General features: G+C 43.2%; 1 protein-coding gene across 4 annotated transcripts in view; it reads left to right on the top strand.

Annotated features, from left to right (window-relative positions):
* Positions 1-12,182, top strand: part of SDK1 (sidekick cell adhesion molecule 1) — a 601,127-nt gene that overhangs the window by 121,046 nt on the left and 467,899 nt on the right. For all 4 annotated transcript variants that reach the window (XM_070761314.1, XM_070761317.1, XM_070761313.1 and 1 more), the window contains exons 3-4: positions 1,615-1,721; positions 8,904-9,051. In XM_070761314.1, the coding sequence (XP_070617415.1) occupies positions 1,615-1,721; positions 8,904-9,051 (255 nt within the window). The remainder of the gene's footprint in view (positions 1-1,614; positions 1,722-8,903; positions 9,052-12,182) is intronic.

Here is a 12,182-nt window from a genome sequence, read left to right as displayed (position 1 = left end):
GGGCTGCAAGAATGGTGGAAGGTCTTAAGCATCAAACTCATCAGGAAAGACTTCATGAACTCCATCTGTAGAGTCTGGAGGACAGAAGGAAAAGGGGGGACATGATCGAAACATTTAAATATATTAAAGGGTTAAATAAGGTTCAGGAGGGAAGTGTTTTTAATAGGAAAGTGAACCCAAGAACAAGGGGACACAATCTGAAGTTAGTTGGGGGAAAGATCAGAAGCAATGTGAGATAATATTATTTTACTGAAAGAGTAGTAGATCCTTGGAACAAACTTCCAGCAGACGTGGTTGGTAAATCCACAGTAACTGAATTTAAACATGCCTGGGACAAACATATATCAATGTCTGGGGAGGGTGAAAGCCGCCTCCCCCGCCTCCTGGAGGCGCTCTGGAGGCCAGAAATGACCTGTCTCCCAATTTCTGGTGGGCCCAGTAGGCTCGTGTTTCACCCTCACCAGGCTCCAAAAGCTTCCCTCGAGCCAGGGGAGGGTAAAAACGCCCTTCCCCATCCCTCTGTAGGCTCTCTGGAAGCCAGAAACGCCCTCCCAGAGCCTCTGTGTGAGCCAAAAATCACCTAGCCGGCACACACATATGCCCGATGGAGCTGAACTAAGGCAACAGCTCACGTGCCAGCAGATATGGCTCCGCATGCCACCTGTGGCACCTGTGCCGTAGGTTCACCATCACTGATATATACACTGCTCAAAAAAAATAAAGGGAACACTCAAAGAACACATCCCAGATCTGAATGAATGAAATATTCTCATTGATTACTTTGTTCTGTACGAAGTTAAATGTGCACAACAGCAGGTGAAATTGATTGTCCATCAGTGTTGCTTCCTAAGCGGACAGTTTGATTTCACAGAAGTTTGATTTACTTGGAGTTATATTGTGTTGTTTAAGTGTTCCCTTTATTTTTTTGAGCAGATAGATAGATAGATAGATAGATAGATAGATATAGACAGATAGACAGACAGACAGATAGATAGATAGATAGATAGATAGAGATAGATTGATAGACAGAGATAGATAGACAGACACACACACACACACACACACACACATACAGATTTGGGGTTGTGTTGTTTAAGTGTTCCCTTTATATTTTTGAGCAGTGTATATTGTGTGTGTGAGAGAGTGTGAGAGAGAGAGGGAAATATATATATATATTCTGAGTTTGGGTTTTGCCCCGTGTAACATTTTGAGTGTCTATGCGACGTTTCGGTGAAATCACATTCACCATCATCAGGCTGAAGTTTTAAGCTTCATGCTGTTGTAAATATGGAATTTTCTGACAGAACGGTTGATCAGTGGAACAGCATGCCTCCAGAAGTTGTGAATGACCCAACACTGGAGGTTTTTAAGCAGATGTTGGATAACCATTTGTCTGAAGTAGTGTAGGGTTTCCTGCCTAAGCAGGGGGTTGGACTATTGTTGTTGTTGTTGTTGTTATTGTTATTATTGTTGTTATTGTTATTATTGTTATTGTTATTATTGTTATTATTGTTATTGTTATTATCGTTATTATTGTTATTATCGTTATTATCGTTATCATTATCATTATTAAGAGTTTCTTTTAATTAAGGTTTCTCTCCTTGTGTCTTGCAGATACGTCATTCCTTCCTTGAAGAAATCGGATGGTGGTTTTTATCAGTGCGTCGTGCGCAACAGAATGGGGGCTCTCTTGCAGAGAAAATCAGAGGTTCAAGTGGCCTGTACGTCTGACTGACATTTCTTCCACACTTTCTAAGTCTAGCCCTGTTATGCAGGATGCAAACTTCTTCTTTTGCCTGTTAGCTTCTGCCCATTTTGTCTTCTTTGCTAAGATGAAGGCTAGGCCTCCCCAAATTCTACGGCCATCACTCGTATAGGGTTTTCTGCTTGAGCAGGAGGTTGGATTAGAAGACCTCCAAGGTCCCTCCCAACTCTTCTGTTCTGTTCTGTTCTGCCCTGGTCTGTCCTCTCCTCTCCTCTCCCTCTCCTCTCCTCTCCTTTCTCCTCTCTCCTCTCCTCTCCTTTCTCCTCTCTCCTCTCCTCTCCCTCCTCTCCCTCTCCTCTCCCTCTCCTCTCCCTCTCCTCTCCCTCTCCCTCTCCTCTCCCTCTCCTCTCCTTTCTCCTCTCTCCTCTCCCTCCTCTCCCTCTCCCTCTCCTCTCCCTCTCCTCTCCTCTCCTTTCTCCTCTCTCCTCTCCTCTCCTTCTCCTCTCCCTCTCCTCTCCCTCTCCTCACCCTCTCCTCTCCCTCTCCTCTCCTTTCTCCTCTCCCTCCTCTCCCTCTCCTCTCCCTCTCCTCTCCTCTCCGTCTAGATCTCCAATACAAGGTAAGGATGTTTCTACCATACCTACCTACTCATTTTTTAAAAAAGATAAGTAGAACCTATTTCTAAAGGCTGTCAAGGGTCAAAATCGCTAGCTTTTACAATCCGAACGATCGATTATATTTATCTGATTTTGCTTCCTTCTTCCCTTAAACCAATTCCCCCAAGCCCCTGTCCCCCTATTATAGAAGAGTTGATGAGCAATCATTAATTATAACAGTTAAATCGCTCTTTCCTGAATTGCTCAATGCAGCGTGTAAGTCTCCATGCTCACTTTTAAAGGAGAATACATTAAAGAAGAAAAAAAACCCCACACGCACACATAAACAGACCGTGAAATTGTGAATCTTCTTGACAACCCAGGCACTAAAAAGTTTGGACTACATCTCTCCTGCTCCTTCTGTGGATGGCGAGATGTCTTTAAGAAGGGCATTTCCCTGGGAAAATGTGGGAAGTTTGAGTCCCAAGTGTCTCTGCCTTCACCTTCTACTCTACAGAGATCAGAGTTGCCCCCACCCTCCTTGCCTTTCGTAAGCTCCTTAAAACCCACCTCTGTCGTCCGGCATGGGGGAATTGAGACATTCCCTTCCCCCTAGGCTTATAAAATGTATGCTAGGTATGTCTGTATGTATGATTGGTTTCTTAAATTAGGGTTTTTTAATTTAACTTAAACTTGAATATTAGATTTGTTTATATTGTCTTATTATTGTTGTTAGCTGGCCCGAGTCTACGGAGAGGGGCGGCATACAAATCTAATAAATAAATAAATAAATAAATGAATGAATGAATGAATGAATGAAGGAAGGAAGGAAGGAAGGAAGGAAGGAAAGAAGAAAGAAAGAAAGAATAAATAAATAAATAAATAAATGAGTCAATGAATCAATGAATGAAGGAAGGAAGGAAGGAAGGAAGAAATAAAGAAAGAAAGAAAGAATAAATAAATAAATGAATGAATGAATGAATCAATCAATCAATCAATGAAGGAAGGAAGAAAGAAAGAAAGAAGGAAAGAAAGAAAGAATGAATGAATGAATGAATGAATGAATGAATAAATAAATAAATACTCTGTTTTACTCACAACCTCTGATAACCGGGAGCACAAAAGCAGCTCTTCCATATCACCAGCTATTAATGGAGAGGCCAAATTGAAACCTCCCCAAACAGGATGAAGTTTCACTATTTGTTTATACATGACACGTCTTTTTCCTAAGACTTTAATTATTGTTCCTCGGAGCACTTAACGGGAAGGTCAGCAACGGTGGCTGTCGTTTGATAAATGGCAGGAAGATGAAGTGGGTGAACAGAATTCTTTATTAGACATGACCATTTACAAGGAAGTGATTAAACAGAGAGGAGAGGTATCACGAGGGAAAAATGTGCTGAATTTATTTTTCCTCCTGTTTAATATTAGCATCAAGAATAATAGCGTAATGCTGTGCAAATTGGCCAAGCGGCCATTAACTCTTCCGGCTAACTGCTATTTAATGTTTGTTTTGCACAAACGGCAACAAGAGGCGGCTTTAAAAAGCTGTGGGAATGTGACATGTTTGTTTTTAAATTATTCAGGTAGCTGAGGGTGCCAAAACTTCGCTCGAGAAGTTCTCAGCTCTCTTAAAATGTCTCGATAATATTATCCAGATACCTTTTACCTCTCGTCTCAGTCAAATGCTGGTTTGCAGCATTTAGCTACATTGAATAGGTTTCTTCTTAATCAGATCAAAGGAAACCCCCCCTTTCACTTGACCCCCAACAAATGGGACCCGAGGGAACCCTGCCTGCCTCAACCAACATAGAGGCAGCACATGGACATCCATTTCAATAACCACCTATGATACACTTGGCATCCATGAATCTGTCTAATCCTGCCTTGAAGCTCTCCAGGCTGACAGCTGTCATGACTTCTTCTGGAAGGGAATTCCATAAACCAACGACCCTGTGGTTGAAGAAATATTTCCCTTGATTTGTCCTCACTTTCTTACCTAAGAGCTTTAGGGAGGGTCCTCTCGTCCTAGTATTGTGTGAAAGAGAAAAGGATTTTTCTCTATCCATCTTTTCTATCCCATGCATGATTTTATATACTTCGATCAAGTCACCCCTTCAACACCGTCTTTCAAGGCTGAAAAGACCGAGGCATTGCAACCTGGTCTTCTGTCGGGCTCTCTGGTAGACTTCTCCCCAAAAATTCACAGGTACAAATTTCAGACACACACACGTTTGAAAATTCAAAACAATGTTCTTTATAATGAAAAGTCACTTAATCTAAGCCCTCTTTTGGTATAGCAAAGAGCCCTCGTCTCCAAACAAACAGGTAATTTGTACAAGTCCCTTATCAGTTCTGAGATACTTAGCTTGCAGCTGTGAGGCAATTCACAGTCCTTCTCCTTTCACAAAGTGAAACACACTTTGCCCTGGGTTAGTTTCAAAGCGGGGAAAAACCAGCACACAAAAAGTCAAAGTCAGCAAAGCAGTCAGGAAACACAACGATCAGATAATCCTCCACAATGGCCAAACCCATAGGCTGCTATTTATAGCAGCCTCACTAATGACCACAGCCCCACCCAACCACAGGTGGCCTCATTTTCTTTGATAATAATCTCTCAGTTGTTGTTGCCTATGCATCGCTCTCCGCATGCGTGGCTGATTCATTAACTCTTGTTCTGAATCCAAGGAGGAGCGAGATAATTGATCTCCTTCTGAGCTGTCTGCCACACTCTCCTCCTCTCTGTCACTCATGTCTTCTTGGTCAGAGGAGCCTTCATCATCAGATTCCACCGGGGGCAAAACAGGCCTGCAGCACATGGATGTCTCCCCCACATCCACAGTCCTTGGGGCAGGAGCTGGGCCAGAGCTAACCACAACACCTGGTATCATAAGGGACGTGCTCCATTTCCTTTATCATTCTTGTTGCCCTTTTTTGTACCTTTTCCAGTTCTATTATATCCTCCTTGAGATACGGAGACCAGAACTGTACACAGGACTCCAAGTGTGGTCTCACCATCCATTCCATTTTCCCCTTGATTCAGTGCTAGTTTAATTACTCTCTGGCCTACATTTGGGAGGGCAAGAACCCAGCTGATATATTTAATGGCAATGCTGCACTCAGCATAGTATGATATTAATTGGAATTCCTCTTTTATAGCAGGGATTTTATGTTTCATAAACAAAAAAATTAAGAGACCATTTTCCTAAATTAGATGATACAACCACAAAGTAATTGTTTTGCAATAAATTGTTGGTAAAGCTTACATCTTACAATGAATCATGCGTGCAGAACGGTGCTTTAAAAATCATAATAAAACTAGGAAGGCATTAGAACTTTAAGCCTGGGATAACTTTCCTCGTAAGGCAAAATTCTTATGCTTGTAAAAATAATTAGCTGAGTTGCAAATTAACGCAAAAGGGGTCCACAGGACTTGGTTGGCGATTCTTAATTAGAAAGTGTCTGAATTCTGAAGGCTAAACTGATCGTGCAACAACAAGGTTAATTAGGAGTACTTGCACGGTTCAATACCTCTGTTTAAGGAGGTAATCTTATTACAATAGAAAACAAAAAAAAATATGGGCCATTTTAGATCCAGAAGAAAAATCACACTGCCAATAAAACCCCAGTTGAAATAATGACTTGTTTTGAAATTGGAATACTGGGCAGTATTTTTTATTTTTAAAGAGTCCATCGCATTCTTTTATTTCATGCATCTCTTCAATCATGGTCCTGAAACCTCTTTCAACTCTGGACACAACATGTAGCTGCGAGAGCTATCATGGGCTTCCCTAAATGCGCCCATGTCACACCAACACTCCGCAGTCTGCATTGGTTGCCGATCAGTTTCTGGTCACAATTCAAAGTGTTGGTTATGACCTATAAAGCCCTTCATGGCACCGGACCAGAATAGCTCCGGGACCGCCTTCTGCCGCATGAATCCCAGCGACCAGTTAGGTCCCACAGAGTTGGCCTTCCCCGGGTCCCGTCAACTAAACAATGTCGTTTGGCGGGACCCAGGGAAAGAGTCTTCTCTGTGGCAGCCCCGACCCTTTGGAACCAACTCCCCCCAGAGATCAGAGTTACCCCCACCCTCCTAGCCTTTCGCAAGCTCCTTAAAACCCACCTCTGTCGTCAGGCATGGGGGAATTGAGACTTTCCCTTCCCCCTAGGCTTATAAAATTTATGCATGGTATGCTAGTATGTATGATTGGTTTCTAAATTTGGGTTTTAAATTAACTTAAATATTAGATTTGTTTACATTGTATTATTATTGCTGTGAGCCGCCCTGAGTCTGCGGAGAGGGGCGGCATACAAATCTGATTAATAAATAAATAAATAAATAAATTTCCACCCAAGCAAATTTCTTCAGAATAAAACATGCATAGCATCTTATGTTTCCCCCACCAGCAAGAAATAGGAGATGCAATCCATACCCCAAATCTTAATTCTGTTGTTTTCTCTAGTGAATGCCTGCTCAATTCTAGGCCCACTGGTTGCAATGCAGTTAGTTGAAAGGTATCTATAGCTGAAAACTCTCTTGTGCAATTATTCCAAATTGGGAAAAAAAAACCCCAACCTTTGATTCGTTGTCCTACATCTGTTTGCTATGGGAAATATTTGGAAACTTGCAGAAGTTGGTCACCCTGCAGGGGACTTATAAAATATGAGTTCACAGCAGGGATGGTACGACACATTAATATTGCAAATAGCTCTTCTGCCAATTGTTTGGGGGCACAGTTCATTCTTTTAGTGCTCCTGGCATCGTATCAAAGGTTTGTGTGGCTTATTTAACTGCATCTGTATTTAACTGGTCTTCCCACACCCAGATTCTGCCTCCTTCGAGGGAACAAGCTTCCTCTCTAGAAATATCCCAGGTATTTTGCTCACCCAGATCCATTTTTGCACATAAATACCTAAAAACACCTCTGCATACGAACTTTTCTAGATAAGAACCGGGTGTTTAAGGTTTTTTTTGCCTCTTCTCAAGAACCATTTTCCACTTACAAACCCGAACCTCCAAAACTGTAATTGGAAAAGGCTGGGAGAAGCCTCCGTGGGGCCCCTCTAGGAATCTCCTGGGAAGAAACAGGGTCTGAAAAGGTGGGTAGAAGCCTCCGTGGGGCCTCTCTAGGAATTTCCTGGGAGGAAACGGGACTGGAAAAGGCAGGGAGAAGCCTCTGTGGGGCCTCTCTATGAATCTCCTGGGCGGAAACAGGGCCGGAAAAGGTGGGGAGAAGCCTCCATGGGGCCTCTCTAGGAATTTCCTGGGAGGAAACGGGACTGGAAAAGGCAGGGAGAAGCCTCTGTGGGGCCTCTCTAGGAAGCTCCTGGGAGGAAACAAGGCTTGAAAAGGTGGGGAGAAGCCTCTGTGGGGCCTCTCTAGGAATCTCCTGGGAGGAAACAGGACTGGAAAAGGCGGGGAGAAGCCTCTGTGGGGCCTCTCTATGAATCTCCTGGGAGGAAACAGGGCCTCCACCCTCCCCGTGGTTTCCCCAATCGCACACATAATTTGCTTTTACATTGATTCCTACGGGAAAAATGGCATCTTCTTACAAACTTTTCTACTTAAGAACCTGGTGACGGAACTAATGAAGTTTGTAAGTAGAGGTCCCACTGTGCCCCATTCAGAAGCTCTTCTATTAATCACAACCCTTTTACTTTCTGTCTGCACGGGGACTTTTTAATCCATGCTAGGCTGCTCCTTTTATTCCATATAACTGGTGTTTCATCCCTGCTTCTCTTTTTCTTCGGAATCGAGCTCGGTTTGCTCTCTTTTTTTTCCGGGCAAAGAAATTTCTCGCCAGCTCAGGTTCCCAGCAGAAGGACCTTTGCGAAGTTGTCATCGCGAGCTATTAGGTTTTCATGTGCCTTCGGAATATTTGCCTGCCTTGTGACGTGACATGACAGACGCTCGCCTTCTGTGAATCTGTGTCAATCAGTTGCCCATCCTGTGAAATGCAAACAAGCGGCGGTGACAGACAGATTCCTTGGGTGTCACAGAGTCACTGGGCTTTGTCTCATGCCTCAGCACACACCCACAAAGCTGCACACCTCCGTGGTAACACAAAGTCTGCTACAGCTTGCTGCTTAAGGACAACAGGGGGCATCGACTGTTATAAAGCTTAATGATTACAATATCCATGATGGCCCTGAAAACAATGGCACGGCAGGGCGTGGCATGGGAGAAGAACTACGGCACCTAAAACACAATTTAAGTATTGCCCACAAGATCATACGCTGCAACGTCCTACCGGTCAATGACTACTTCAGCTTCAACCGCAACAACACAAGAGCACGCAACAGATTCAAACTTAATACGAACCGCTCCAAACTTGACTGTAAAAAATATGATTTCAACAATCGAGTTGTCGAAGCGTGGAACTCATTACCGGACTCAATAGTGTCAACCCCTAACCCCCAACATTTCTCCCTTAGACTCTCCACGATTGACCTCTCCAGGTTCCTAAGAGGTCAGTAAGGGGCGTGCATAAGTGCACTAGTGTGCCTTTCGTCCCCGGTCCAATTGTCTTTCCTTTATCTTATATATCATATATACCTATACATTCAATCTATCAATTAATCCACCTTTTTCTTTGCAGACATGGGGAGTTTCCAGAGTGAGAACCAGTGGAAAACTGTACCCAAAGGACAAGCTGCCGTTCTAAATGTCCCCCACATCCCCAGTTACCCCAAACCACAAGTCACGTGGTTCAGAGATGGGCACAAGATTATTCCGAGCAACAGAATGTAAGTAACGACCCAATTATTGTTTCGTTCATCAGCCAAACGCGCCTTTCATTTCATCATGCAGCTTGTGTTTTTAAGCGAGGACAAGTTGCATGATGAAGGATTTAGGGGTTGTGATTTCTGACAGTCTCAAAATGGGTGAGCAGTGTGGTCGGGCAGTAGGAAAAGCAAGTAGGATGCTTGGCTGCATAGCTAGAGGTATAACAAGCAGGAAGAGGGAGATTGGGATTCCCCTTATATAGAGCGCTGGTGAGACCACATTTGGAATAATACTGTGTCCAGTTCTGGAGACCTCACCTACAAAAAGATATTGACCAAATTGAACGGGTCCAAAGACGGGCTACAAGAATGGTGGAAGGTCTTAAGCATAAAACGTATCAGGAAAGACTTCATGAACTCCATCTGTAGAGTCTGGAGGACAGAAGGGAAAGGGGGGACATGATCGAAACATTTAAATATGTTAAAGGGTTAAATAAGGTCCAGGAGGGAAGTGTTTTTAATAGGAAAGTGAACACGAGAACAAGGGGACACAATCTGAAGTTAGTTGGGGGAAAGATCAAAAGCAACGTGAGAAAATATTATTTCACTGAAAGAGTAGTAGATCCTTGGAACAAACTTCCAGCAGACGTGGTTGATAAATCCACAGTAACTGAATTTAAACATGCCTGGGATAAACATATATCCATTGTAAGATAAAATACAAGAAATAGTATAAGGGCAGACTAGATGGACCATGAGGTCTTTTTCTGCCGTCAGTCTTCTATGTTTCTATGTTTCTAAGCGCATGGTTGTGGGCTATTGATATCCACGCGTCCCGGAAACGAGATAAATGCCTGTTTTAAACAAACCCATCCAATGTATATTAACTATTTCAAGGCAATACTTACATCTGTATTGATCCGCTCCTCGCTGGGGATGATTATTTTGTCTTTGCTTATTGGAAACAAAGCCTTAGCAGATCCACCGATAGTTATTTACCCTCCTGCCCCCACCTCCCATTCTACTTTACAGTACTTTATTTAACAATGAAACGGCAATTAGTGTTTGTTTTCTTGGAACTCCTTTTAGCCTGCAGTGACAGTTTTATTTTCTTCCGTCTAATTAGCAGTTCAACCATTCTCAGGCAGCGGCTGCGCTCTGACTACCTAAGCGCTGTCGCTAGGTGTTCCCGTCAACAACCCGTCCAAAGTGCCAATCTCGTTTTGACTCAAACTCCGGCCTTTCTTTCAACGGGCTCCCTTACGTAATTTAGTCAGCAATTAGTGGAGACCCCAGGGTTTCGGCTTTGGTGAGTGTCGCGGGCTGGAATATCAGAATGATTTATAGAGCTACCACCACCGAATTCGAGGAAGGTTGCAAAGTATCTCGGGCCGCTAATGAAAAATTGATCCTCCACGGTAAAGGTGGAGGCCCTACCAATATCCAGGAGCGAGTTAGTTTTACCTGGCACCTTTGCTGGTCCTGCTGTGGACAAGGACCTCAAACACAAAGGTGATATCCATGATTGTTTGTTTGTTTATTTTGTCGAAAAAAATCCCAAAAGATATTGATAAAATTGAACGGGTCCAAAGACGGGCTACAAGAATGGTGGAAGGTCTTAAGGACTGCCTTCTGCCGCATGAATCCCAGCGACCAGTTAGGTCCCACAGAGTGGGCCTTCTCCGGGTCCCGTCAACTAAACAATGTCGGTTGGTGGGGCCCAGGGGAAGAGCCTTCTCTGTGGCGGCCCCGACCCTCTGGAACCAACTCCCCCCAGAGATTAGAATAGCCCCCACTCTCCTTGCCTTTCGTAAGCTCCTCAAAACCCACCTCTTCCGTCAGGCATGGGGGAATTGAGATACTCTTTCCCCCTAGGCTTCTACAATTTATGCATGATATGTTTGTATGTATGATTGGTTTTATAACAAGGGTTTTTAACTGTTGTAATATTGGATTTTTTACATTCTGTTTTTTGTCACTGTTGTTAGCCGCCCCGAGACTGCGGAGAGGGGCGGCATACAAATCCAATAAATAAGTAAATAAATAAAATAAAATAAGCATAAAACTTATCAGGAAAGACTTAATGAACTCAATCTGTATAGTTTGGAGGACAGAAGGGAAATGGGGGATATGATCGAAACATTTAAATACGTTAAAGGGTTAAATAAGGTTCAGGAGGGAAGTGTTTTTAATAGGAAAGTGAACACAAGAACAAGGGGTCACAATCTGAGGTTAGTTGGGGGAAAGATTAGGAAGTAACATGAGAAAATATTATTTTACTGAAAGAGTAGTAGATGCTTGCAACAAACCTCCAGCAGACATGGTTGGTAAATCCACAGTAACTAAGTTTAAACCTGCCTGGGATAAACATAGATCCATCCTAAGATAAAATACAGGAAATAGTATAAGGGCAGACTAGAAGGACCATGAGGTCTTTTTCTGCCGTCAATCTTCTATGTTTCTATAGGATTGTAGTTTGCATAAGCATAACATAAGTAATAAATATTGATAAAAGAAGTCAGTAGGACAGGGACAGTAGGCACAATGGTGCGCTTATGCACGCCACTTACAAACCTCTAAGAAAAGGGGAGAAGTCGACTGTAGACAACCTAAGTTTGAAGATTTTGGGGTTTGGGGAAGAAACCACAGAGGCAGGTAATGCATTGCAGGTGTTGATCACTCTGTTGGTCAGCCAGTGCAGACTGCAGAGTGTTGGAGAGACATGGGCACATCTGGGTAGTCAGGGTCTCAGGGAAAAATTTCCAGAAGTTCCCTAGCCCAGTGTTTCCCAACCTTGGCAACTTGAAGATATTTGGACTTCAACTCCCAGAATTCCCCAGCCAGCGAATGGGAGTTGAAGTCCAGATATCTTTAAGTTGTCAAGGTTGGGAAACACTGCCCTAGACCATGGGCAGTGTTCCCTCTAATTTTTTTTTTTTGGGGGGGAAGTATAGTGTCTGAGCGGCAGTCCCTTCGGGACTGGGCGACAAAGAAATAATAAACAAACAAACAAACAAACAAATAAAAAACCCACCCTGTTTTGCCTCAGAGAATTTCAAAATAAAATACTGTCCTGTGTGTCTATAACAGTGAGTTCATAGTAGGGCAACTCCATCAATATCAAAATGCCACTTAAATAGTTGAGCTAGTTT

This window comes from Erythrolamprus reginae, chromosome 9 (genome assembly GCF_031021105.1).
Source record: "Erythrolamprus reginae isolate rEryReg1 chromosome 9, rEryReg1.hap1, whole genome shotgun sequence".
Classification (NCBI taxonomy): Eukaryota; Metazoa; Chordata; class Lepidosauria; order Squamata; family Dipsadidae; genus Erythrolamprus; species Erythrolamprus reginae.
The sequence above is the reverse complement of the archived record's forward strand: the minus strand, read 5'-3'. Positions and strand labels throughout refer to the sequence as shown.